Source organism: Toxotes jaculatrix, chromosome 16, assembly GCF_017976425.1.
Source record: "Toxotes jaculatrix isolate fToxJac2 chromosome 16, fToxJac2.pri, whole genome shotgun sequence".
In the NCBI taxonomy this organism is placed as follows: Eukaryota; Metazoa; Chordata; class Actinopteri; family Toxotidae; genus Toxotes; species Toxotes jaculatrix.
The window spans coordinates 21,282,064-21,309,899 of record NC_054409.1 but is presented as its reverse complement, the minus strand read 5'-3'; the positions used below and the strand labels follow the sequence as shown (position 1 = coordinate 21,309,899).

At 41.1% G+C, this 27,836-nt stretch overlaps 3 protein-coding genes across 8 annotated transcripts; all 3 read left to right on the top strand.

The window, feature by feature from the left end:
• Positions 1-236: 236 nt before the first annotated feature.
• On the top strand, positions 237-9,828 carry ppp1r26 (protein phosphatase 1, regulatory subunit 26). 3 transcript variants are annotated; one of them, XM_041059398.1, is made up of 5 exons: positions 237-610; positions 3,702-7,059; positions 8,757-8,871; positions 9,027-9,112; positions 9,217-9,828. In XM_041059398.1, exons 2-5 carry the CDS (start codon positions 3,773-3,775, stop codon positions 9,254-9,256), a joined length of 3,528 nt encoding a protein of 1,175 aa, XP_040915332.1. In that variant the 5' UTR covers positions 237-610; positions 3,702-3,772; the 3' UTR covers positions 9,257-9,828. The 3 variants fall into 3 exon arrangements, with proteins under 3 accessions (XP_040915332.1, XP_040915334.1, XP_040915333.1); XM_041059400.1 differs by lacking the exon at positions 9,027-9,112 and having other exon boundaries at positions 9,217-9,238; XM_041059399.1 differs by lacking the exon at positions 9,217-9,828 and having other exon boundaries at positions 9,027-9,177.
• Positions 9,829-9,902: 74 nt separating this feature from the next.
• On the top strand, positions 9,903-12,251 carry mrps2 (mitochondrial ribosomal protein S2). The gene is made up of 4 exons (XM_041058166.1): positions 9,903-9,968; positions 10,215-10,331; positions 10,420-10,540; positions 10,958-12,251. Exons 1-4 carry the CDS (start codon positions 9,944-9,946, stop codon positions 11,502-11,504), a joined length of 810 nt encoding a protein of 269 aa, XP_040914100.1. The 5' UTR covers positions 9,903-9,943; the 3' UTR covers positions 11,505-12,251.
• Positions 12,252-12,961: 710 nt separating this feature from the next.
• dipk1b (divergent protein kinase domain 1B) lies at positions 12,962-24,789 on the top strand. 4 transcript variants are annotated; one of them, XM_041058158.1, is made up of 8 exons: positions 12,962-13,062; positions 17,038-17,101; positions 17,183-17,263; positions 17,643-17,723; positions 20,397-20,531; positions 22,294-22,401; positions 22,988-23,164; positions 23,296-24,789. In XM_041058158.1, the coding sequence occupies exons 5-8, from the start codon at positions 20,475-20,477 to the stop codon at positions 24,106-24,108; spliced, it is 1,155 nt and encodes a 384-aa protein (XP_040914092.1). In that variant the 5' UTR covers positions 12,962-13,062; positions 17,038-17,101; positions 17,183-17,263; positions 17,643-17,723; positions 20,397-20,474; the 3' UTR covers positions 24,109-24,789. The 4 variants fall into 4 exon arrangements, 2 of the variants coding, with proteins under 2 accessions (XP_040914092.1, XP_040914091.1); XR_005895432.1 differs by lacking the exons at positions 20,397-20,531; positions 22,294-22,401; positions 22,988-23,164; positions 23,296-24,789 and adding an exon at positions 17,765-18,377; XM_041058157.1 differs by lacking the exons at positions 12,962-13,062; positions 17,038-17,101; positions 17,183-17,263; positions 17,643-17,723 and adding an exon at positions 19,162-19,777.
• Positions 24,790-27,836: the final 3,047 nt, after the last annotated feature.

Sequence of the window (27,836 nt, the reverse complement as noted above, 5' to 3'; positions counted from 1 at the left end):
ATATATATATATATATATATATATATATATATATATATATATAAACTACAGTTCATGTCAGTGTTAAGCATACTATCAGCCTGACTGGGAGTTGTCTAATTCATCAAACTACTCTGACATGGGAGATATAACTTTCTAATAAGAAGGCGTCTGATAATCACACTGTCGCTAAGTCCTCTGGGATACTGTAGAAAAAAAAAAAAAAAACATTTTAAGGGTTATTGCACACAAAAATTTGTTCCCGGAAAAGCTTCGTTTGTTAATGCAGCATTAGCAGATCTAAATTAGACGTGTCGGTGTGTTTTATAATGTTAATAATATAAAGTATAGTAATATTTCTTAAAAAGTAAGTGTGCCTGTTTCCCTGGGAGAAGAAAAAAAACCGCCGATGCCATATTTGAATGGATCCATGCTTGGCTGGACTCTGGGTTTAAGGAAGCTTGTCCGCCCGGTCGTCGGAGCGGAGGGGGGACTCGACGGCGAGAGCTTCAGGCGGCGAGTGAGCTTGTGACGGACACCGAAATATCTGCGCGACGGCTTTCCCGGCATCTTAAATCAACGCGGCGATGAGCACACTCCTGTCGTAGCGGTCGTTTCGTCTGATATCCAGGTGAGTTAAACTTGTGCACCGTGTGTCTGTCTCGGGGCTATATCTGTGTGAAAATAGCCGAGGCTAGGAGCGTACGCTGTGGCTCAATACAAAGGCTTTCTTTGCCGGAGAAAATGCCGGGGCTGCAGCAGCCGGGAGGCCCGCCTGTGTCTTTCAAGTCACCGACTAGCCTCGGTTATCCCTCCAACGTTTCACGCCATCTCGTTCATTTCTCCCCAAAAATATACGTTTGTGTTTCCCTTAAGAGCGTTGACGGGCTTTATAATCACGTTTAGCGGTGTCGTCGACCGAGCACAGCGGGTTTCGACAACCGTGGCCGTTACCAAGAAACATGGTTGCTCTGCGGAGTCTCCTAACGCTGCACGCCGGGCATCGGTGCAGTCCGTGCCGCTAGACGTTCACGGGGACGGCCGGGGTCGCTCTGTTGCAACCAGGAAAACGTCCGGGAGGGAAAAATACGTGCGACAACACGGTTTCGGTTATGTAACGCGAAAAATGCAACCCGTTAACGCTGGCATGTCTGGAGAAACTTTCTTTGTACACATGATATGTCAAACAAAGTTGGGTTTCGTTCCGCTGCGTTTTGGCTCGGTTTATGTGCTTTTCGGCATTTTTCGGCGGAGCGTCTTTGGTGACCCATCCCGGTGTTCGAGGAGTCATTCGTACTCTTCTACCGGGTTCGGCAGCTTATAATCATTGATGAAGATGGTTAAGAGTTGGGGGGGACATTGTCTCTTGGTGTCAGGCTGTACTCGGGTGGCTCATTCTCCCAGTAGACTGCATACTGAGCGGGGAGGAGGGGGGGTTACGTTTGGGGTAGGTAGCGAGTCGTCGACTGGGTTAATGTATGCAAGCATGCCTGCTCGTGGAGGTTGTTGCAGGGCTTAACTGAATATTTAGTTACTCACAGGACAGTTTCATAGTCGTACTGTGCCACATTAGCATCCAGCGTCTACAGAACCAGGCAGGTATCAGGGGGAACATTTTCAGTGCCTCTGCAGTCTCGTAAAATGTGTTTAACTGAGACCAAAACCAGCATAACTTTGTGTTAAAATGCAGAGCCTGAGCCATCAGCCCAAAATCATAGGTGTATAAAACCCAGTAACAAAGTACTAATAATACACCATTACAAATATAAGTCAAAGAAAAGGCCTGTGTAACTGATATGTTAGTAAATATGACATTATTAGATTGTTTATAGTGATGCATCAATGTGTAAGCAGCATTTTACTTTACTATGGAGCTGGTTTTAACAACTTTATGTGGACAGTGCAGTTAGGTGCAGTTAGGTAATTTAGTCAAGTGATTCCTCCAAGGGGTCACAAGATAAACCGATGGAGGGTCGTGATGTGATTAATGTGAGAGGAGAAAAGGAAAAAAACTGACTTTTGCTACACATGTGCATTTTTTTACAGCATATTAAAAAAAACCCAAAGTATACAACATGGTAAAAATTGCCACCACCCTGATCAGCTTCAGGATTAAAGCGCTGCTTACCCATGGATGCATGACTTTTACTTTTACTTGTAATAGAGTATTGCATAAAATGTGTACAAATACTTTTTCCACCAGTGATTGAACCCCAGTGGCCCAGCCTTTTCTTGATCTGGCAACTTCCATTATTTATTCTGTATTGCATTACATAGCGGTTTGTGTACACAGTCATAGCTGTCCATCAAAGAATAATTAAGGAGAACTTAAACAGCGTCTGTGGTGGTGTTAAAACTGAATGAGAAAGAATGTGTTGAGGGGACAAAGACCAATTAGATAAACACGATGATTTAACGCCGCTAATTTGAGGAAGTGTACTCAGTAATTAGAGGGCACTTCTGAATTAAAACACAGCTGCCGGCCTGCCGCTGACACTCTGGTTGCTTCTTAATAAATGACCGGACTAGCCACAGCAGCCTGTAACCTCAGTTCCTACTCCTTTAGATCTTCACAGTATTGATTTGTCGGACTAAGCTAAATAATTGAAGGGTGCAGTTTACTAATTTTTACACACCAGTGATCCAAAATATGTTCCTGACACCTGAGAAGGCTCAACAAAGTGCACTTCTCAGATTGATTCAGTGGGGTGTGGAGACCTTCAGGGGCCTTTCAGTGGGTTTCATGGAAAATTGGTTTATTCACACATCTAAAACGCTGGATTATTTTATTTGGGTGTAAATTGTGTTGAGCGAAACTCAACTAGTGAAAAAATATTTCTAGTTTGTTAATACTTCATTCTGAGCCTTTTATAACATTTTTCACTTAATGGCTCAATCAAATCAAAAAAGAGGTAGATGTAGTAGCATACAGCGATAGTGTGTGTAAAGTCATCACATTTCGTTGTGGAGTGGACTTCTGTTTTGAAATACAATTGTATTATTTGTGCTGCAATAAAATACATTTAACACTCAAATCACAGCCTTAGGGCAGCCCCAAGGCTGGATTACTAAGTGAACAAATTGGACCTGGGGTCCAGTAGCTTTAATCTGGCCGTATGCAGCCATTCTTCTTTTGGCATGTTCCGAAGATTTGGCATTGGCTTTAAGACCTGAGATTATTTGCTATAATTCGTCAGTGTAACAGACTGTTGATGAACCTGAACACTTTCCTTCAGCAGTTTCACAGTAAAAGCCTTCCATCATCACTGCCTCTGTTTACTTTCCTCTGATGAAAGCCGGCCATTCGATGGCTTTTACTGTGAAGAAGCTGCAGGCTTAAGACATACTGAACAAATACAATACACACCAACCTGTGCACCCCTGAGGCACAAGAACAATCTCCCTGAACCATCAAAACCATTTACATGATAACGTACAGCTGGCACCAACTAGTGTAGAGTGGTCACATTGAGTTCCTCCACCGGGTGGCAGCAGAGCACCGAGTATGCCCATCCAGCCAGAAGTCCAGCTGTTTATTCTGATGGTCAAGTCAAATTATTGGCAAATAGCATGTAGTCTGCTGTCTGAAACTCCAACTGAAATGTCCCTCAAACCTCCCTGAAATAGGGATCCCCAAATTATCGGACAGATTAATCACATAGAAATCGTACATGAAGGGTTTTAAATTTTCAGTGTAGATTGACATTCTGTTTTCTTTTTAGGCTGAACAATGTGACTGTGATCGGAGGCAGCTGCACTCCAGTGGTCGAGGACCTCAACCTACTTCACTAGAATGTACTTGATGAATGTACCTCCTGTCGCAGTGACGCAAACGGAATGGAGAACATGTGGCCCACCTGGAGGCTATAGCCTTCAGTGCTTCAATGACTCTGACACTGAGTTGTCCACCAGAGGCACACCTATCTCAGATAAGGTCCAGATGATCATAGAGAGCCTTAGGAGCACCCAGTCCTCACTTGAGATGGGCGACGAGATCGAGGGAAATGTGCTTTCAGGACAAGACGGTCATCCCCAAGTCTGCAAGGTTGCAGTGGCTTCTTATGTGGGGGCCAAATCCAAAACTAAAGGTCCCACTGAAAACCAGCAGGCAGATGTTTCCTCCCCAATCAACCATGAGAGCAGTGACTCCGACAGTGATGATTCTGTGGACAGAGGGATTGAGGAGGCTATTCTTGAATACCTGAAGGAAAAGGATGATCACAAACGCAAGGCAGAACCATGCTCCACGTTTCTCCAGTCATCCAAAATTCCCAGAAAAACTCCTCCTGTTCCTGAGGTTTCTAAACAGAACTCTGACAGCAATACATTTTTGACTGCAAGCAACCAGCATCCAAAAAGTGTCAAAACTGAGACTCCGACAGCACCAGCTGTTATACCTATAAAGAAATATATCAAAAACAAGGCCTCGCTTAGTGACAACATGCTTAAGAAATTTGATTCTAATAAAAGTACAACAACCAAAAGTTTAGTCTCGCCCAAAGAGCAGACAAAGAGCCCACCTAAAACAATCAGCGTATTCAACAAAGTCAAGTGCCCAGTCACAGTGAAGGTAGAGGACGACTCAGATGATTCCAGTAGTGATGATGGTATCGAGGAGGCCATTCAAAGATACCAGCTGGAGAAAAGGGAGCAGCAGAACAGAAGGGAAGCTTTCAATCCACATGCATTCAAAGGGGAGTCTGACTCCACTAGCGATGATGGGATCGAAGAAGCTATTCGCTGCTACCAGCTTGAGCAACTTAAGGAGAAGAGTGTTCTGAAACCATTCTTCCATAAACAAAAGTCCTGTGGTAAGTCATTAATACATGCTGTTGGAAGTACAGGCATTGAAAACATGAAGAAACACAAACTGAGAAAGAAAAAATCCAGAACAGAGAAAGAAGCGAAATCCCTTCCTCCTTCATCTGCTTTGGCAAGCAAGAATTCACTTTCAGACATCCAGAAAGGCAAAGGAAACGGATTACTTTCGTTTAAAATAGAAAGTTTTAAGGGTCAGCCCACACCTGCTCCGCCAAAGGTTAATACAACTGCAGAGCTCATGTGTGCTGAGGCAATACTAGACATTTCAAAAACTGTTATGCCCGGGGCCTTCCATCATAGTGTTGGCCTTAGCAGTTGTGGCACCACCGAATCTTCCTTGCAGTCTTCTCTTCCTGACATTTGCCCAGATGAACAAAGTGACGACAGCTCCATTGATAGTGAAGATGGAATTGAGCAAGAAATCAGGAAGTTTCTTGAGCAGAAGGCCCAACTGCACAAACAGCTGCCCAGCTCTGCTGTGACTCAAGAGCCTCAAAATACGAATGAACCAGAGAAAGTGAAAACAAAACAAGTTGTAACCCAAAAGAAACCTTCAAGAACGTCATCAACACAGGGAAGAAAATGCAAAGAGGAAACCTGTAGCATTTCTAACATGTCAGGAATGGATAACAATGTTAAAGTAACTGCCCCTAAATCTTTACTTGAGCATAGAAAGGATTTGAGCCCATTGGGATTTTCTGACAGAAGTGAAACACACCCAATCACTGGATTACACAAGACACAAGAACAAAGTGGAGACAAAAGCAGCTCGCTTGACAGTGATGAGGACCTAGACACCGCGATAAAAGACCTGCTCAAGACAAAAAAGAAGTCAAAGAAAAAGACAAGAGACTCAAAGCGGAAATCAAGGAAGTGCCTCAAGGATGAAGAACCACTGCTAAGAAATGCTTCACAGACCAAAAAGCTAAAACCAGATCCTTTTTCCAAATGCAGTGCTTTGAAAAAAATACAAAAGAGTAAAGATGACATGAAAGACAAGACTGGATTGAGTAAGAAGAACATTTCCCAACATACACAAACTGATAAAAGCGAAGAGCATGATGTGCATGGAGGTGAAACAGAGATATTGAAAGGGACTGAGGGCCTAGACTCCGTGTTGCTGCACAATGCTCAGACTGTTCCTCAGATAAAGGAAGATAGTAGTTCAGTAGACAGTGACGATAGCATTGAGCAAGAGATCAGAAGGTTTCTGGCAGAAAAAGCCAAAGTTTCAAATGCAGTGAAAAGTAAAGATGGAGATGTGTTGAGGAATGGTGCTGTCGTGGCTGGCACCCCACTTCAAGAGGAAGACATTAAACAGGAAAATCAGCTGGCTGAGATTCCGATAAAAAGTACTGCCACCCCTTTCTCTGGACAGCCTCCTCCAAGTAGTCCACCTCAAGACAGGCAGTCTCTTCCAGTGTCACAGAGTTTGGTGCCAGACATCTCAGCTGTCGGCGCACAAGCTCGTCTGTCCTCAGCCCAGTCCTGCAGCCCCAGTCTTTTGGAACCAGCAGACGGGGCAGGGGCTGCGAGAACCGAGCAAAGGAGGCCTGGCACAGGGAGGGGTAACGTCCAGGATGTCACCCCGCAGATGGAGAGAGTTCGACCTGTTTTGAGTCCCAGCCTCGCTCATTCTCGTTCTGAGTCCATCAAGTGGCGCCAGAGCCTGGGACTTCCGATTACCGACACAGGGACTCTCCGACGAACACCATTCCATATCACCTCATCTAAAATGAACGAGACTTCAACAACTCTGCCATATCAGAGCGGGGGTGCCAACCTCAAATCACAGACTCCAGTCGCTGCTTGGTCCTCCACAAGGACCAGTGGAGCACCACTCCCCTGGTCTACAGAGGCAACTGTAAATACCACGTTCAGGTCCCCTGTTCTGAATCTTTTGTCTACTGCCAGGCAGCATCCAAGGATGTCCTTTACACAGAGCCTGCTGCCTGGCCACAGGTCACAGTGCTCTTTAGAAGGAGAGACTAAGAGTATGGTGCATATGTCTAAGGACAAGAGTGTGTTTGTTGAACTGGAATCTAATAGGACCAACCATGTCCAGGTTCGAAGCAGGGAAAGGAGCGAGGGAAAGGAGAGAGTGGACTTGCTAATTGAGAAAAAAAGAGAGGGCGAGAGCATGAAGATAGACGATAAAGACGTACATCTAGAAAGAAGAGAGGAAGAATTTGTAGATGAGGCTGATTGTGAGTCAGGCAACAGGAGAAATCCAGAGAAGAAGCAGGGCTTTTCCACATTGTAAGTATTTCCTTTGGTCACTATGTCCCATAGCATCATAATCCAACTTTTATATAAGTTCATTTTTTGATTGTGTCCTGCTAATAAATATAAGGTAGGTCATGGTCAAGCTCATTCATTTATAGGCTCTAAGGGAATGTTTGTTAAAACAATATAAAAAAACAGGCATTTTTTAAATGTGTTTGTACATTTATACAGCTATGTAACATAATGGCACCATCATGAAACCTTTGTTGTGCTCCAAGATTAATCCATATCACCGAACCTTTGAAAAGCAATACAGTGACATTTTGTAGAAGAGGCAGACTGCATGAGTAGTACTACTATCTGAATGCAGAATACTTTCTTGCAGAAAATAAAATGATCCTAAATATCTTCAACATTTTATGTTAAAAAAAAGTGACCCAGAAGAATAACCTGTCAACAAAGTCCAAATACTTAAAATTAGGATGTTATCTTTTTAGAGTGTCAGTGGAACAACACAAATTAGCAATGTTAATTGGAAAAATACATCCTATGTATGTTATTTCATAATCTTACACAATTACGTCATATGTAGCTTTACTTTAAGAAGAAGGCCTTATATGTGCAAAAGTTAGAAAGTCATTACTGTTGATGTGACTGTAATATGTTTCCATCACTGCCGTGTTTAGACGTATCTCAATAAAAGCCAAAAGACAAAAACATGTATTGTGTGATTAGATCATTAACACATTTGAAGAAGTCACCTCGGGCATTTTTTTTAGTGCTTCATAGAGTAAAAGACTAATCAGTTGATCAAGAAAATAACAGGATAATTCCCTAAACACCTATTGAGAAAATCTTATGTGGGGGTGTAAAATACCAATATGTGCTTGATTTTATCACCTTAGTCCAAAGGCAAATTCCCTTCTCACCTTACCCACAGATTCAGTAGACCCTTTCAAACTTTTGCACATAAGGAGAAAAAGCCAGGGTACACTTTTAAAGAGGCTGTACCCTTGAAGCCTAACAGGCACCTTTTTAGAGTAATTTTTGAAGACTAGTGGATACTGGAATGATCTTGTATCCTTCCTCAAATACCATGGAGATATTATTCTGCATCTGTCCAACAACATTTGTTTTTCAAACACAGTGCCCTTAGTTTATTGTATGGTTTTAAATTTATAGATGGGAAGTTAAAGCTCAGTTGTTGCAGAAAGCCACTATATAGCAGTCTTGGACTTATTACCTCTATAACTCAAGTGTTGTTCCAGTGTCCACAGAAGCCACATAATTACTTCTCTCTGTTTTGCTAAACTTGATATTTAGTGTGTTATTCTTTTGTCATGTTAAAGTTTTCTTGAATTTCCTATGTGAAAAATGCTATTTATTTTTGTTTATCAAAAAAAAAGTTACTGAACATGCTGTGCATTGCCAGATTTTGTAAATATTTTGTAAGAGGTGTTTTTTTTTTCTTTTACTCTTTCAAATAAAAACTTTTGCTGTGTCTTTTAAGTGCATCTGTGTAATAAAGAGTGGAATCCGAACAAAAATGGGTCTTCCTCATTAAAAATGATTACTAATTTGCATCATCGTAGTGCTCTGAAAATCTTTACACTATATGTATAAGTTACAGATTATGTCCACTCGCTTGAAGATGTATGTTGTGTTGAATTATGAGAGTTAAGAACTTTCTGCTGAGTTGTCTGATGCGTGTCCTGATCTGCCTTGCCCAGGTCTTTGTCCAGTGCCATTGACCCAGGCATTACCTTCAGACCTTACATAGCTCTAACCACTGAGGAAAGAAGCAGGATGTTCATCAGGAGGTACCTGACTGAAAAATGCAACAAGGTACAAATACATATACACAGACAAATGACCCCACATATTCAGTAACACGTTAGCTTAATTCACTAGCCACATCAGTTGAATAGTTTTTACTTTGGTTTGTAAAACAGTTGTCCAGATTCAGAGAGTGTGAAACATGTATTACTCAATGCTTGCAGGGGAAAGCTTCTCCCATCAGTGTTCCTGTGCAGAACAAGACTGTGCAACATGTCAAAAGAAAGCTTCAGTTTGTTCCAGTGCACAGGTATGTGCTTGGACCCTGATGGTTTGGTCTCTGAAAGTGAGTGATCACAGTCAAAAAAAAAAAAGAAAACAACATGTCATCTTGGTCATTCCATCTTTTTGCAGGAGAAATGAAGCACCCAGCCTGCACAGCAAAACAGAATAAGACTTCATTCTGCATGTTTTATGTTACAGTATGTGGGTGGTTGAATAATTACTTTGCCATTTATATAAGTGTTCATGTTCACGTGTTCATTCTTTATTTGGGGGGGTATCAGTGCCCTATTTTGTAATGTTAGTCCAAGTATATTACATGGAAGAAAGTTTAGGTTCACTTGTTGGTTTATGTAAGCAATTAAGGGCATTTCTTCTAGTTTTGGACTAATAAGTAAATTCTAAATCCTAGGAACTGCCTGAGTGTTGTGCCATTTTCTTAAAACAAAATTTTCCTGTTTATTTTTTTCCAGTTGTTGTTGAATAATTCAAGTTCTGGTTTCAGGGTTTTAGTTTAGCTGTCTCAAACTCAAACTGGGTTGTCCTTTTCCAGTTAGATAACATGAATTTCTCTTCATAGTACTGCTTTTGTTTTTGTAGGAAGTTACATCTTTATTGTCAAACTGTCTAAATCAGGAATTATTTCTTTCATAGAATATATTCATTTCATACCTTTAATAGCTACGTGATATAACGGTAGTGCTCTCTGTGATTGTTTTTGTTTTTCAATAAAGTTGTAAGGGTTTAAAAAAAATGGGCTATTGGTGTGTGGCTATTAACTATTGACTGTACGACATCCAAAGAACCATAAACACGCATGCGCAGCTTGCTGACCTTCCGTAGTGCTCCACAAGCAAGCATGGCAGCCCGGGCACTGACGAAAGGTATTTGAACATAAATTCTTTGTAATTATCCAACAGGGCAGCATTGCCGTCCGATTATTTTGAGCGTATTTCACTACATTATAGATTTATAGCGAGCACAGTTGTGACACTGTTTTGTTTTTACGCTTGTAATCCTAGCCGACAAGCTAACCACTTAGCTAACATCAGTAGCTAGCTGGATAGCTAGCAGCACTTGTTACAACTTAATGTCCGATGTTTCTACCGATATTTGTGTTTCATGTTTAGGACTTCTGGGGCTACGACAGCTTCGGGCTGTTACGATAGGATACTCCTGCGGTGGACATCAATATGCCACTGCAGCCACGGTTACATCACCTCAACCCCAGATCGACGATGTTACAGGTGAGCTAACGTAGCAGGTATATGTGTGATATAACTATGGTTGGTGTTGACTTTCCCGGCACAGTAATATTACTTGTTTTTCATGCAGAGAAAATAATGAACCTGCCACTTGAGAAGCCGGACTTTTTCCGTGTGTCAGAGCTCTTCTCGTTGAAAGACCTGTTCGACGCCAGGGTGCATCTTGGCCATAAAAAAGGTTGCAGGCACAGGTTGGTATGCCTACACACAACTCAGCATGATTAATGGTGTTGCCTGAATGCTGTGTCTGAGAGTGTAAGGGCTATGGCTGCAAAGAATCGTTACTGCATTAACTGTTTTCTTACTTAACCAATTACTGTTTGTTTCTGAACAAAAGAGCATACAAAGCAGTAAATCCTCACAATTATTTGGAAATTTTATCATTTTCCTGTTTTGACTGTCATTCGGCACATTTATCATTGTTCTAAAACAGGGGGAATTCTATATAAGAAGGGCTACAAATCTTCACAAAGAATAGATATGAACACTCTCGAACATTTTTAAAATTGAGATCCAGCACTTAAACCTCATGTTAGTTGTTTCATTTCAAACCCAGTGCACCTGAGTAAAATTCATCGTCATCCTTTTTTTTTTTTTTTTCTTTGTAGGCTTATGGAGCCGTACATCTATGGCTGCCGTTTGGACCAAGATATAATTGATCTCGATCAGACCATGGAGCACCTTCAGCTAGCCCTCAACTTCACTGCCCATGTAGCATATCGTGGTGGTGTCATACTGTTTGTCAGCCGCCGGCGTCAATTTGGCCACCTGGTGGAGAGCACTGCTAAAGATTGTGGGGAGTACGCCCACACACGGTACTGGCAGGGTGGCCTCCTCACCAACGCCCCTATCCAGTACGGCCCAGGAGTCCGCCTACCAGATCTCATCATCTTCCTGTCCACTCTCAACAATGTGTTTCAGCAGCATGTGGGAGTCAGAGATGCAGCGAAGATGAACATTCCCACAGTGGGTGTGGTGGACTCAAACTGCAACCCTTCCCTGGTGACGTACCCTGTACCTGGGAATGATGACACTCCAGCTGCCATGGAGCTATACTGTCGCTTATTCAAGATGACTATCAACCGTGCCAAAGACAGAAGGAGACAGATGGAGATACTGCACGGCCTGTCATCTCCCTCCACACCAAGCTCATGACATAATTCTGAAATAAGAGACATTAAAATGTATTTTTAAAAGTTAAGATTGTCTGCTGCTCTCCATCATGCATCTGCATTTGGGAAAGATCTGATGTTAGTGTTTGGAGCTGAGTTGAATTGGCCGTAGTGCTGTTTTGTATTAAGACTGAAGTTGTGTGTATATTACTCATTAAGAAACCATATTTTTGTGACATGGTCATCTTGTTTTAACTTAACACTCTCATACTGGACCCTTGAAAGATGATTCACGTTGCTGCAAGTTTGTACAGATTTAACTTTTGTGCACCACTGACATACCAATGACTGTGTTTACATGGGCTTCCGTAATCTGTTGACATCTTAAATCAAACCGCACTTTGTGTTATGTATTTGTACTCATGCTCACATCATGTAGAACATAATGCAATTAACTAAAACCCCTCACGTCATATCACAGTGATGGAGTTTGCTTCTATTTCTCAATCCAATCTTACTTAAATGCTGCCACTCTTTTGTACCCCCGAGGGTACGTTTGTGCAAATTTTGCAAAAACACTGCTTACACCCAGTAAATTTAAGGCAGTACACGAGTAGTGTCAGTGATACAGTATAGTGGTTCAGTTGCTGTATGTGCTCTAACATGGCACAAAATCTTTAAAGCTCTTCAATAAATAAAGGCATTTTGCATGTAGGAGAAACAGTGGGTCTGTAAGATAAATTGTGTACCGTTCTCCTAAACTCATTAAACTTTAAGTTTATAAGAAAAATGTATACTGACTGCAATGCAATAATTTTTGTTCTTGTGTTGGGTGCTTAATTCAAGCCACTGTTTTTGATTCTTCTGAGAAATCAAGATCATGAATGTTTGAATTCTTAGCATTATTATTCCTGTTTTTTTGCATTTAAATAGGTAGTCGATGCCTGACGTTTTAAATAACACATGAAGCCATTTAGCTTCTTTTCACCAAGGGCTTCTGCTGGTGGGTAGACACAAAGTGTTACTTGTAGTTACTTGTATTTCACTGGAGTATTTTCATATTCTACTACTTTATTCATGCACTTATCTATAATTCAGAAGCAAATAATGTGTTTTTTACTCCACTACATGTAATAACTTTAGTCAGTATTACTATTCAGATACTGATTAATAATACAAATTATTCTCATCAAATATGTTGCCTTGTTATAGCTAATGATAAGACTTTTTTGATCCCTGGGGGGAAATTCAAAGGCTAGTATATATAGTAATTTTTAAAAAATAAATAAATTAATAATAATAATAATATGTACAAGATCTGTGTAAGTCTTCCATCGCTGGTCTTTCATAATATCCCTTATCCACTGAGTAGTGAAAAAGCAAACAACTAAACATTGTTTTACGGCACCGCCACAGTTAAACAAACATGGCGGAGTCTCTGGGTGTATAAAGTCTGTGACGGAACTAGTTTGGCACCTCTCACTTTCCGTAGTGGTACCAGTTCTCCTGTATTGACCTTCCCTGACCAGCAGGGCAAACGTACCATACAGTCTATGAAATGTACACAGTCCACGGGGGAAATGTACTGCGCCGATAAAATGGTGAGTGGAAGTATCAGAGTAAATAAACAATAAATAACCTCATAAGCGTATTATTTTATCGCTTACCGTCGCATATCACTCATAAAACACTCACCTTGTCTCGCACGTTACTTCATTTAAACATTTGTATCGACTCAAAAACTAAATGCGGCTTGTTCTAAAATTTCCACTTCTCCGTGTAACCTTAACAGTATGTGTGTAATGCTCAGAACAGTCAAGGTTTTTAATTTATTCGTGCTTTTCAACCAAGTTTGTGTTTCGTGCAGGTCCTTCCACGCCGTGAGCAACAGGCTATTTTTAACTTTTAGGCCGCCCCGATGTCAATGTCAGTGTCAGTGCCATGAAGAGCTTCATTTGCTCTTGATGTAGTTTTTAGGTCTAGTGGCAGGTTTAATCCTGTCCAACCTGGCTGATTTAACAGACTTTTACTGGTGGTGTGTGAATGAATCCTGCGATTTGCCGATTATGTTTTTTCTAAAGCCTCATAGTAAAAGTGTGACCGTAACAGTAAAGCTGAGAACTAAAAAAAATTGTTTTCATTGTTTTGTTGTTATAGCCAACTATTTGCTGGTGGAGACACATTCTAGAAATGTCAAGTTGCTATTTAAAAAAAAAAAAACAATGTGTTTAAAATCTGCTTATAACAGTAAATAACATAATAGAACGAGTTAAATAATCTGGCAACACAGACAGTGAGTAAAATAAATATGAAAATTACGATTTGGGTCATTAGCAATTAATGTATGGGTGATTGTTTAGTTCAAAGAACCATAAAAGAGCAAACAGACAACAACAACAAAAAACAAAGAAAAGAGTCACATTTGAGAAGCAAAGTAAAGTTTTTCCAGTATTGCTAAATTACTTAAATTATTATGAAAATTGTTTTTCATTAGTTGTCAGTCGACTAATGGCTGAGGCTCTGTGAAAACTGACACAAAGTTATGTGACAGTGGAAAATACAAAGCCAGTGACAGTTACATGTTGTGTGTCAGGTGGTTGAATACTCACTATAATTTGCAAATACAACCATCCCACTAAACATTAGACGTCTGATGGACGTGCAGAGTCGTGCAGATATTGCGTCTGGACATTTACACGACGTGCAAACTAGGTCCGATATTTGGACGTCTAACCACGACACCACTTGGACGTCAATGTGCATTTCAACATTTGAACGCTGGACTAGGTAACTTTTTTGGACGTCACGTGGACGTCTAAGACAGGTGCAGGAAATTGACATTATTAATGAATTTAATTTTTTAATGACAAATATCAACATTGTTGTTATCAACATGATTAATGAATACGATTATAGATTATTTGTGATTAAACGTTATTTGTTAGTAAGTATTTATTTATTATTTGTTTATGTTTTTATTCATATATTTATATGGAAATGCAACTTGTTGGAAATTAAGCTTCAGAAAATAATTTCATGGTACATAGGAGCCTTGATTTTGTAACTTTTATGATTTCAACCAGTTAACGCCACTCTGATTGGCTGAGGCAGAACGTCGTCATAAGCCAACCAGTAAACGGCACCCTGATTGGCCGACGCAACACGCCAAGCTTTTGGCGCGATTCTTCAAATTTCATCAACCGTCTCTCCTCTGATTTCGTCTCTGTGGAAGCAAGTGGCCGCTCGACTCTGTTCAGCGTACATCAAGAATCACCGTTTCCCAGTAAGTTGGTCATGTTTGTTCATTTTATGTTCATTTATGTATTTATAGTGTAAGCTGTTCTGGCTTTGTTGTTTTAAACGACCTAAAAGTGCTGTGGCTACAATTGGCATTGCATGTCATCGTATCGGCTAATGTTAGCTAAACATTGGCCATAGTTTAAATGGAATTGGAATTACTTTTGAAAACGACTGTGCCTAAAAATATTCACGTTAGCCGAAGGATTAACGTGAACAAGCTTTGTTAAGTCGCTATGTCACTGCTCACTAACCAGAGCTAGGCTGGTAGCTAGTCTAAGCTAAATTCTCTAAGCTAGCGAAAAGAACAAACTGCGAACTTTATATCTAGCGGCTCCCTCCTCAGCGGGGATTGCTTTTTACATGCTAGTCAGCCACGAAGATATAGGCAGGTGGTGATGTAGATCCAGTATTGGCAGTGGATGCACAGGCAACATATTTTTGCTTACAAATATGGGGACTTGGTGTACGTGTGCTGTCTTTAAAGGTCAAAAGTAATATTTAAAGTTCATAAGTTAAAAGTGTTAAAAAGTATAAAAATGTAAAATGTGTATTTTCCTTTGGTTCATGGAAGTTGTATCAGAGTGAGTGTTCTGTACTTTTCTTAGTTTTTGGAAACGGCGACAGAGTGAGCGCTCTTTCTGTTCCAATTCGCATCTTGGCCGCTCCGTTCCGTTTCTTCAGTCAATAAGTTCGGTCAGTAACACAGAGATGGGCTCGTAAATTTGAATGTGGTTGCACACGTTTCAGCCAGGGAACGTACAGTCTCTAAGTATTGTGTGCGTGTAGTTTTCAAAGTGGTATGTTTATTGTGTTGTGTTGTTAGCATTGTTTAGTGGAGTTTGTTTGCTAGCCGCATTACATTTTGCTTAATGTCCTGTTGTTTAATGTATTTGTGTATTTATGTAGTCACCTATTTTTGCATAAGGGTAAGCGTGGTGAGAGCAGTACAGTATGACTGCAGATTTCCTTTACATATTTCTAATATTTTTTCTTTTTCTGCTCGTGCAGTTGGATTTATGAAATTTGATGACGGAGGACAGAGGATGAAGCAAAGGTCCGCAAAGAAGTGGAGGTGGAGGATACACAGCAGTCACTCAGGACTGATTATCCATTGTGGAGAATGTTGTCACAGCCTTTGTACATTGTCTTCTTTTCTGTATTCAGTATAATTGGTTCTGGTTGGATTTTACCTCAAAACACATTTTTTAGCACTTTAATTTTTATTGTTTTAAATTTCTCTTGTTGTATATGTGTGTTTATTTGTTGTGATACAGACTCAAACAAGTTGGGTGGTGTAATTTATTTTATTTTTATATTTATTTATTTGAGTTTTTCTATTACTGGTAGTTATTGGCTATCACTTTCATTTAGTTTTGGCAGACAATCAAAAGTAAAGCATGTTTGCTTCAACTGATGAACACTGAAGCAATGTCCACATGCAAGCCATGAAATCATGTTCCTTGTTTTTACTGGTAGTTGGCAGGAAATTCAACAGAAGTCAAAAACTTTTATTATTGACATGTTTGTGCCAGTGATTGACAAAAATAAAAATGGAAATAAAAAAGTGGGGGTTGAATTGTGATTTATTGTAAACCTCTGAGTATAACTGTAGTCCCATGTGTTTCCAAAAGGTGGAGGACCCGTTTCCTGTACCAGTTAATTTTCCTGTAGCTTCGTTGGCTCGGCAGCAGGTTTAAACTGGAAATGCATCACACCTTTGTATGCGTTTCCAGTTGTCACCTGCTGCTGAGACAATCAAATGAAGCTATAGGAAAATGAATTGGAACAGTGTGCCACCTTCTGAAATGGGACTACGGTTGAGTCTAGAAGCAGTATAAAAACGATGTCTAAAATGAGTTTAAATTTGACGTAGAAAAGACGTCCACAACAACCATATTTGGACTACAATTAGCCCTTATTCAGAGGTCCTGTGGACGTCAATACTGGACATTGGGTAGACGTCGGGAAAAATACGTCTTCTGGCGTCACAGTCTGCACCTTAAGTAGACCAAAATTGGACGTGCAAAAACAACGTTGAAACGACGTCGTTTGGACGTGTCTTTGCGCAGTGGGATAGCGACTGTGTGACACGAAGTTTACTATCATTATTATTATTATTTTGCAATTGTAAGAAGTTACAGATAGGACAAAAAACAATCAATTCCTTATTTCAGTCAGAGCTGGCCTAAGCACATTTTACCATCTCTTGGAAAGTAAATTGACACTGTGAAGCTCTGCTTTAGAATAATACGTGTACATAAATTTCTCATTCATAGATGTGGCCTTCAGCTCTGTCTCATGGACAGCAAATGTTAAAGGACCAATGGAACATGATCTTTGGTATGTACAATTATTATTTTCCACTGGAATAATTGTAGACCACCTTGACTAAGTTCTGATGTATTGCTTTTGTTCTTGCAGGTGCATGCAAAGCTACATACAGATACACAGCTTTCCCCCCCTGAGGACAGCCGATCTCAGTTACTGAGAAGACAGTTAATGGTAATATATCTTGTTGAAAACTTAATCTGTAACTTGAGGTTAACATTGCCCCTTGAGACGCAACTCTGGCTGTAGTGTCTCTGTTGCGCAATAAGTGGGCACAAAGTAACTGGCTCACGATAGCTCAATTTCCACTGTTTAGTGGGCTTTGGGTATGGAACCGGGCCAGATACTTAGACTCAATTTACCACAAGGCTGATATGATGCCATGAACTGACAGTCAGTGGTAATTCATACTGTTGATTTGTAACACAGACATCAACCCTACTGAGTGAAGCTGGGTCTGTTTATGGAGAAGAACAAAAACAGTTTTGGGCTACAGATTGAAAAGAATAATTGGAATCAAACATTTTGCATTTACTGTTTCGTACTGTTGAAGGTTTTCATCAGATGGAAGCCCAGAGTTCACCTTTGATGGACCAGAAAAACCTGTGGAGCAGCAGCACAGTTACTTGGGAAGGTGACAGCTTGTGCCTTTTTTTGCTCTCATCCTTTTTACAGATGTAGTGGCCAAAGTGCCTAAACATCACCCTGCGTTAGTCTTTGGACAAGACATTTGAAGCCATCTGCAGAGACATATGCCTCAGTGACATCGCTAAAAGTGAGAATTTTACATCTGTAGTCCTTCAAAGAAATGCTTCAAGTAATGCCCAGTAAGTGTTAGGGCATGTCTCAAGACAGCAGTATAAACATTTGTGATATTTTTTGACCAAGGGTTCAATAAAAGATCAAATGACATTGAATGTCTTTTATTGAATTACACATTTAATTAAACACATTGGGAAATACATTGGAAATGCACAGTACAACAGCAGCTGAAGTCCCAACAATGTTTATTTCAGTTACCAAAGAAACGTAATCATTTAAACACTTCTGTCGCATAATTAATAGTTTTATTTTACGTTATGACCTCAACATGTTTCACGCCTTGTTTGTTTTTCAAATTTGCTGCTTTGCACGTATTTGCCAGTGATACTCAGCTGTGCCGAAGTGGATTCATTATAATTCTAGTCAAGCACATTTGCATATTTTCTTCTTTTGTGTTTGAGCTCAGCTCAGGTAAAGGAGCACAATAACTTTTGGCTCAGTACAATTAAGATTTTTCACAGGCCCAACTCCCTTCAGTTATTTAAAAAAATAAATATATTTAAATTTTAACTAAACTTGTGTCTTAATGTGTTCAGCTAATGAGTATTTAGAAATTCTACCTCAGTGAATGGAACATTTACAGCTCTGACAGCAAATGATTTAAGAAAATTTCAAACTGAAACTGCTGACCACTGTGGTGACCTTGAAAGCTTGAGTCCTGCCCCAGATCAAGGAACCTCTTTCTCCAGTGGCCTCTGTCCTAGAAGGAGCAGAAGGAAATAGGAATATGAGGCAGGACCTGGGCTCTTTATTTTTTTCATCTTGAAGGGAAAAACAGAAACCCCAGAGGATATCTTCCTTCAAGATGAATATTGTGTGTCACTTAAATTACACCACCCTGTTTCCACACCTGAAGGTGTTGTAGATGGCTTTTCTTACTGAGGTGAAGAATCTACAGATGGTGCTTCCTTTTGCTGTTGGTGTCAGACAAACTAAAAGAGGTGGCAGTGCAAGTTCTGTTTTCTCGAATTTCATGGAAACTAGCACCTTCTCTCGTCAGTAATTGCCTGAGCAATGTCATGTGCAGCAATTTTAGTCTCCCGAGAAGATTCAGACTGGAACAACTGACTGGTGGTAAACGATATTTGCAAACACCAAACCTTCTGGCTTGAGTTGGTCTTCTATGGAGATCACTAGATCTAAATGTAGCCTGCCTGTTTATGTTAATTTGAGGGTGTGTGTGTGTGGATGGGATGTGCTGTTTATCTCTGTTTCCTCCTCACAGGGGGGGTGGGGGCGGACAGGAAGCACACCGATGAGATTTATGTCGGCGGTATAAAAACATCTCGCAGCCGAAACCCCGCATCTTTCCCTTTAAAGAAGCGCAGTGATGAGTCGCTGGGTCGCAGGGGTTGCTGCCTGTGTCTGTGTCACAATTACAATCAGTGATGGAATAACGAAGGCACTGCCGATGTATTAGTCGCGTTTGCTGGTGATCGCAGGTGGACGCCGGATTGCAGGTCTTTTATTCAGGGTTTGTAACGGAGATTCTTCTGGTCCGTATGGAGCTCAAATCTGAAATTGCTCAATTTCAAGGACGCTCTCGATTATTTTTTTCTCTGATTTGCGTCTGAAAAAAAAATCGGATGACGAGACCAACAGTGTAGAGATCCAGCCCCCCTGACTGCCGGTGCAGTAATAAGACAAGATAAAGGAAATATCAAGGCGCATGCTGCGCTTAAATAATCAGCCGTGGTATTTTGGTTATTTGCGACGCGTGGCGTAGGTTCGCTGTGAGGATGTGATCGCACAGGGATCCCTGCCTTTTCGCTCCGCTGCCTCCCAACAGAGTCGCTCATGATGCCCAGGGCTTTGAGGAGACTGGTCCATTTGGTGCTGTTCTGCCCTCTGTCCAAAGGCCTGCAGGTACCTATGGATGCCAGTCTGCTTTTATTGTCCCTGTAACAGGTTCCACACGGTGAAATAGCCCTACCTGCCTGCATGTCACTACTACCAGCACAGCATCTGCGTCTGTAGCCGACGCCAAGTCCAGTTCACACGCATCACAAAATGTCGTGAGTCTTAAGAGATGGGGAGAATTAGACTGTACACATCAACACATCAGCTGTTTCGGTTTTATCCTACGATCAGTCTTTTTATTATCATGTAGGCCTCAGAGGTGGAAAAGAAACCTGTGCGTTTGCTCAGGAGCTGGACTTCGATTTGATGTATGGGAGGAACAGTCCCTCATAATGCCCGCCTTTTCTCGTTCATTTTATATTGCAAAATGATATGATGATCATAAAATGCTTAAAACTAACTCCATCCTGACCAGCTACAACATCAGAATGTGATCACAGTGCTTCATCCACCACTGCACATCAGCTGTATTGGTTTTATCCTAAGGTCAAATGACCTGCAGTTCTTTCAGTCAATGTGCTGCTGTGTTGTTGGCCCTAATTTTATGATCAGCTGTCATGTCCTCTTGGCTTACTGTGTTTTCTCCTCTCCTGCCCGTCGATCCCTCCTGTTCTACCCTGCAAAGAGTCGTCTCCCTGCCATTAAGGTGAAGTACCTTCTCCTGGCATGGCTGGGCATCCTCATTGCCAGCTGGGTCATCTACATGCAGTATGCCTCTTACTCTGAACTCTGCCGTGGGCATGTCTGCCATATGGTAATTGTAAGTATAGCCTCTCAGTACTCTGAAACTCATAACTCCATCAGCGTAACGGCAATGAGACAGTAGCCACATCAGGATGCTACAGAAAGGCCAGGACCATAAAATTTAGGTTAGAGCATCATCATGTCTTTGCATTTCTGTGTACATCCACCTCTAACAGCCTCTGTAGTACTATGTTTTGCACAACACCATTGATTAAATATTGTGTTACTGAGTTAAATGGTTCATTAGTGGCAGCTAATTTCACATTAGGTTCAGATTTCAGTTTCATGACATTAATGATTTATGCAGTGCAGGTATGATGTTGTAATGATGATGTAATGTAAAATGTTGTTGAGAAGCAGAGGGGAATAAACACCTATCACAATATTTATTCTCACTTGGTCATAGTGTTAGTCGCAGCCAAAGAATAAATATTTTTCTAAATGCTACGTAGCAGCTCTGAAGGGAAAAAAGAAATTGGGTTTTTGCATGGAATTAAAGATAGGGGCAGACTATAACTGTACACATGCAATTGCTGCAGTGGAGTGCTTAGACACCTAAATAATGTGTGAGGTTTAAAAACAAAGGAAAATATGGCAGGACAACTGCCTCCAAAGAGTACTGTCTTTGGAGGCAGAAGAGGGACAGTTGGGGGCTGTGAAGGCCTCTCCCTTTGTAACTGGACTTAGACGCTGGATAAAGATACAACCTACAGCTTAACTACTCTCCTGCTGTGCCCAGCTGTGTTCAGAGCTTTCAGCTGCCGCAATCAGAGCAGGCACGGACATTTAATGAGACTCTTAGAAACAGGATGACGATTAACAGGATAACAAATCAGAAAGTAGTTAATGCCCAATGAAAGATCAATGACGTAACCTCATTACAACAAATAATAAGACCTGCACAGCAGTGTATGTGCCTGCGTGTTCATGGGTGTAAAACTGAACATTTGTGCGTGCCTCAGTTTTAGACATTGTTAAATAGTGTTGAAGAAACTGTAAACGAAGGCCTGTGTGATTACAGGAAAATGTTAACTTAGATTAGTCTTTGTGCTGTTGAGTTGGGGATTTTTATTGTGTGCACAGAGGTTATTGATTTCCCTCCTGCTGCTTTGTATTTTGGTGACTTGTCATGAACATGACTGCTCTGAACTGAGGGGGGGTGTTCGTTTTGGTGTGAAGGATTACCAGGATTTGTGTTTGCTCGGAGGTAAACTGTGCATAGGGCAAGACAGAGTCATGTTCTGTACAAGCATGCACATTGAAAGTCCATAGGCTAGTTCATATAGTGCAAACCACAATGAGTGACCTACATGAAGAAGGACAATGGAATCATGGGAATGGATCTGTGTAACTCAATCATACGTCCATGAAAGACTGTAAAGGAGTAGCTGAACATATTTGGAAACATGCTTACTAGCTTTTTTTGCCAAGAGTAAGATGGGAACACTGAGACGGCTTTCTTGTTTGTTTTTAGATTGTGTTAAATTGTCAGCTTTACAGGTGCTGGTGGGCAGATTTCGTTACTTTTGGACTGAGCCAGATTAGCTGTTTTCCCACGTTTCTGTTCTGTGCTAAGATAAACTAACTGGCTGTTGGCAAGTGCTTCATATTCACATTTCATACAGACATGAAAATGGTATCAATCTTCTCATCCAGCTTTCTGCAAGAACGACAGTAAGCATGTTTCCTATAATGTCCAACTATTCCTTTAAGGACCACCTGCTCATACTGACTGTTTCCTCTGTAAAATGTAATGCATTTACTGTTGTCTATTGCAGTGTGATCACTACAGAAGGGGCATAATATCAGGCTCATCCTGCAAGGCATTGTGTGATCAGAGAACTCTAACCCTGCAGCGTTGCATGTCCACTTCCTCTATACATCAGGTAAAAGCAGCACCATACATGCAGCTGCATAATTAGTTTTGGTTAAAGAAAGCATTTGCAAATGTATGTTAATGATTTTTGTTGCTTTTCACAGTAAGAGTCTCGTGTCCTAGCCAGAAACACAAGCATTTTATACATTTAGAATGTTGAATCATGTGTGGCCTAGGTTTTATTTATGCTTTGAAAATATAAGCATGTAACCCTAAGGTATTTGAATGTTCAATATGTTGATAATATTTTCTCATTTAATTAGTAAATATTTAGTGGCTCATCAACTAAGAGGCTTAAACACAGATTCTTCTATTAAGAAATATAACAGTAAATGTAGGGATGCAGGACAGTGCTTGGATAACCTGACTGATGTCTGATGACTGAGGTATACTGCGAAAAAAATACGTCATCTATCCGAAAAGTGTAGTTTTAAGCAGTGCTCATTTGCATAACAGAATGGATCCAATTCTGTAGAAAGCAAAACCGTGCACAGTCCTAAGAACTTATGAACCTCGCACTAAATTAATTCATGTATTAGAAAAACAATTAAAGCTCTGAAGCTTTATCCTTCACTGAATCACATCATCATTTGCAGGTGTACAGTGGACTGTGGAAGGAGAGACCTGTTGTGATAAAGTGTGGTATTGAGGATCCAGCGAAGACTGATGGAGCTCCAGACTCTGTACTGCGCCAGGAGATGAGCTTATTTGACAAACCCACTCGTGGAACCTCTATGGATGAATTTAAAGAGATGCTGCACAGTTTCCTCAAGGTTGTTTTCTTCTCAGTAATTACAATCTCTCGTCAGGGTTTAAGTATTTAAGTATTTTTATATCAATATTTTTTTTTTCATACCACATTTACTATATATTTAACCAAACAGTGTCAACCTTCTAATTGCAGGCTAACCTTGGTGAGCAGCCATCTCTGAGCACCTTGGTGGACAGGGTCATTACCCTGGCCGATGTCAACCAGGATGGCAAAGTGTCTCTAGCAGAGGCCAAATCTATCTGGGCTCTTCTCCAGATCAATGAGTTCCTCCTGATGGTGGCGCTGCAGGAGAAGGAGCACACCCCCAAGCTGCTGGGCTTCTGTGGAGACTTGTATGTGACAGAACGTGTGGGCCACAGCTCCCTCTACAGGCTAGAGGTGCCTCATTACCTGCAGGCTCTGGTCCCGGAGGCCTTGAGCTCCAGCCTGAACCACTGGCTTGCACCAGCCTGGCCACGCAGAGCTCGCATAACCATTGGCCTGCTGGAGTTTGTGGAAGAGGTCTTCCACGGGTCCTACGGGAGTTTCCTAATATGTGATGCCAGTCCTCACCATGTGGGCTACAATTCAAAGTATGACTGCAAGATGGCGAACCTGCGCAGTGTGGCATCTGAGGCAGTTGTCCGGGGATTTTTGAGGGGACGCCGTTGTGAGACTAACGCAGACTGCACTTATGGCCGGGACTGCACGGCCACCTGTGATCGACTGGTGAAGCAGTGTAATACTGAGGTTGTACAGCCCAATCTGGCGAAAGTGTGCGTGCTGTTGCAGGATTTTCTGCTTTTTGGAGCACCCTCAGACCTCCGTGGGGATCTGGAGAAGCAGCTACGCACCTGTGTGACACTCAGCGGCCTGGCAAGCCAGATGGAGGTGCATCACTCACTAGTCCTTAACAACCTGAAGACATTACTGTGGAAGAAAATTTCTAACACTCAGTACTCTTGAAAACAGGTTGAAAATGATCCAACCTGTAATTCTACATAATGAGTGAATTATTCCATGAACATGAGTAGTTTTTTCTTATGAAACGTTGCCAAATGTTTTAAAGGTGGTGGTGAAAAAATGTGGTTTCACTCTTCATTGACTGTGAATAACAGGAAGCTGTGAACTAATGAATATACAACATGAAACAGCAGATGAATCAGGCTTATTCTCTTAAAACCTCATACAAACCCCATTACGCTTTTGTTTTCCTGCACATTGTTTTGAGAAGCACATTCATCTTTTTAGACATCTCAGGGCACTGCCTATTATTTCATTTGGAAAATTCTGTACATAAATAGTTAGTTTTTAAAATAAAGTAACCAACATACTTGATAATTTTGAGTTTCATAGAATACTCTTTTGTCTGCCCCTTGTAGAGACACAATGTCAAAATCTGATAAAGTGTTAATGTTTTTGTACAACTGTAAATATCAGTATAACATTGTCATTTCCTGTGTGTAAATGAATCTCACTTGAAGCAGAGACAAGACAGTAATGGATTGAATAATGCAAATATAATAACACTGAAATGTCCTCCTGATATTGATTATGTATTCAAATGGAACTGAACAGCTGGTGATGTAAAAGACAATCAGACATGATTAAACTTGAATGCTGCTTGGAAACCAGACCAATCCGTGAGCTCCCTTGAATTGGTCTGGTGATTCCAGGCTAATTTGAATGAACTTCAAATCCATGAATAAACTCAAGTTGGTTCAGACAATGGATTTTCAACACATTGTGATTAAAATTTCATTTATCTAAACTGGGCAGCTTTAGTCAGAGCGAAATAAGTCAAAAAGGTTTTTTTCTGAATTTGAGCTCCAAAATATAAAAGATAGATTTATGCATACAAACTTCTTTGAAACAATAATTTCTGTTTTGATACAATAATTTCCAGATTTGAACAATGAATTGATTTCAGCTAACAGAAAAATATTTTTAGTTGGCTCTTATGAATTGACAACTGTTGCTTCATGTTTTATCAGCTGTAGCAGGCAAGTTGGCAACTCCAACTCTGCCTGACTTTGATGTTTCCAGCTGACTCCTGTCAAAGCGAGAAATGTGCCAAAGGATGCCGTCGCCGCATAGCAACGGCTGTTGAGCGACAGCCGCTGTGTGAGGTCATGACTTTGTCAGATTAGAATTATGTGACATCATGTTCATGATCAGTCCAGTGGTGTGCGCTCTGAGGAGCCTGCAAACCTCTTCCGCATAGACAGAAAGAAAATGGAACCACCTCCATAAAGACACAGGACAGTGAAGACCAACTCAGGCTGGAAGGTTTGGTGTCTGCAGACACCGGTGACCATCAGTCACCAGTCTGTTCTGTGGAACCAGAAACCTCAGAGAAGGCCTCATCAGAGGACTCCCTGCAGCAGTGCTCCTCTGCCACCCATCGTTTATCGTGAGTGAAACGAATGAAGCTGTCCAAGAAATCATTAGCAAGGAGGTGAGTGCAATCATTGTGTGAGCTGCCCCAGTCTGAATCTTCACTGGAGATTCAAATTGTTGCAGATGACATTGCTCAGGTAGTTTGTGTGAAAACAAGGTATTCCAGCCAGAAATATTGTGTCACTCAATCAGTGTTGAGGTATATCTGCAGGAAGAAGGAAATACAACAACTGCATTGTTCATTTCATGCGTTTTATTAATGGCCGGTACTATTGTTCCAAAGGGATTTCTAGAATTGGTTCCAGTAGGACAAATATGAATTTGGTGGTTTGCTGCTAGCTGAAAAGCTCCTTGTTGTGGGATCAATAGTGGTGCAGCTCTTTGTTCCCTGCTGATGCTGGGACTAAAGATTTGGTTGTGAGGCGTTAGGTTGAAGGTCACTGCACCGTACATGCAAACCCTTGTATCCAATGACGTGGATGCTATGTGCAGTTTGAGGACATGTGTGTGTAGAGGACTCATAAGATACACGTGACAGATTTGTGCCCACTGGCACGGTGCCTTGTTGGCTGTAGGTGGTCCTCTGTCTGTTGTAAAGCAAGGCATTCTCTGCACCAGTTGTTCTGTTTGTCACAGGCTCTGTCCTTGTTCTCCTTGGCACTAGTTCTGGATCTACAATAAGCCCTCCTTTCGGTCTGTATGGAACACGTATTTCGATTGGTCCAGGCCCTGCCTCTGACTTTTGTGGCCTCAGATCTCTTTTTAGTGTAGGCTTTGTGCTGGTTCTGACTGGCCCTAATACTCTGTGAACTGTAGACCCTTCTTTGAGCTTATCATGATCAAGCACACGGCATTTATGTGCACCACTGCCACGTCCTTTGGGAGATTTTTGTCCCTGTACCTTTTTTGACACTTTTGGAGGAGCTTTCTGTGGGGTAGGTGGCAGTACTGGCCGTACAGAGGGCAGTGTCGTTTTTTTTACCTTTTGAGAGGGAATCCCAACTGGTGAAACTTGACATGTCTTAACTCTCTCTCCAGGTGGTGGTGGTGGTGGTGGTGGTACTGGTATTGCTTTACTTGGGGCAGAATTCTCTTCAGCTTCTGGACCCACACTCTCCCACTGACTCTGAATCTTGACTGAAGACAGTCTACATGCCCTCTCTCTTGCCTCACAGGATGTGGTGTAGGATGAAGGGGTTGTACTGGACACACTGGATGTGGGTGATTGAGATTCCTCTGAGGCTACCTTTGGGGTCCTTTTACTCTTTTCTTGCAAGAAGAGATTCTCTACAAAGGTCAGTTAAAAAATGTTTAAAAACATCGCTATTATCATCTCATCACAAATCCACTCAGCTAAGATGACCACAAAGACAGACTGAGAAAAGGTATATTCATGACTTCATGAACATCTGGGGTCATCTGATTGCAGGTAAATTCCCTAATTCAAACCAGTTCAAACCAATTTAATAATAATCATGCTGAATAAGAAATAGCATGAAACTATTGACTACATGAGTCTGTCTTTGTTTGTCCATGCTGATGAATTAGTAAATGTTTTAATTGAGGGGTTGACTCTGGAGATCCTTAACCGTATGATATTAACCTGTACCTGAAGATCATTGGCCTGTATTTGCAATTTGCTGTATATTAAATCTTAGTCACTTCTTCTGCTAAATCAAAATACCACTCTGACTTACCCCACTGCTCTTGATACCGATAGGCGACCTCCTTGATATCTCTTGAGTCTTCATCCCTGAATTGAGTAATTTTGTCAATGTGTGTAAACAGAAATTTTGGAAGGTTGTCTGGCTGTGCTATGAGTGTTGCCCTGGACAAACACTCCAGCAAACTTTTGACTCCATATGGTGTGGAATTTGTTCCACTCATCCTTAATAGATTTAACTGTCTTTTTCTGAAGACATCTTGTTGCAGAAATGTGATCTGCAAATGTGTGTCTCTGGTTTGTCCTTCAGGTAGGAGAACAATTTCTTACTGTTGTCATGGAGAGAAGATTCTGTTCTGTGTAGTTGGTTCAGTATTCCAAACACACACACACACACACACACAAATGATTTGTCAGCATGCAACTGTATTAGTATGAGAAATCATCTTAAAATTGCCCTTAGCAGCACATATAAAGGTGTTCTATTTTCATAATTTATTTTGTTGTAAAAAATGTAGTTTTCTCTTGGGAGAAGCTGATCCAGACACTGTCACAATGAATGGTTAGATCAGTCAGTTTCAATATATTGAACTGATATCAGATTTACAGACTGTGTCTGTTTGAATGTGCC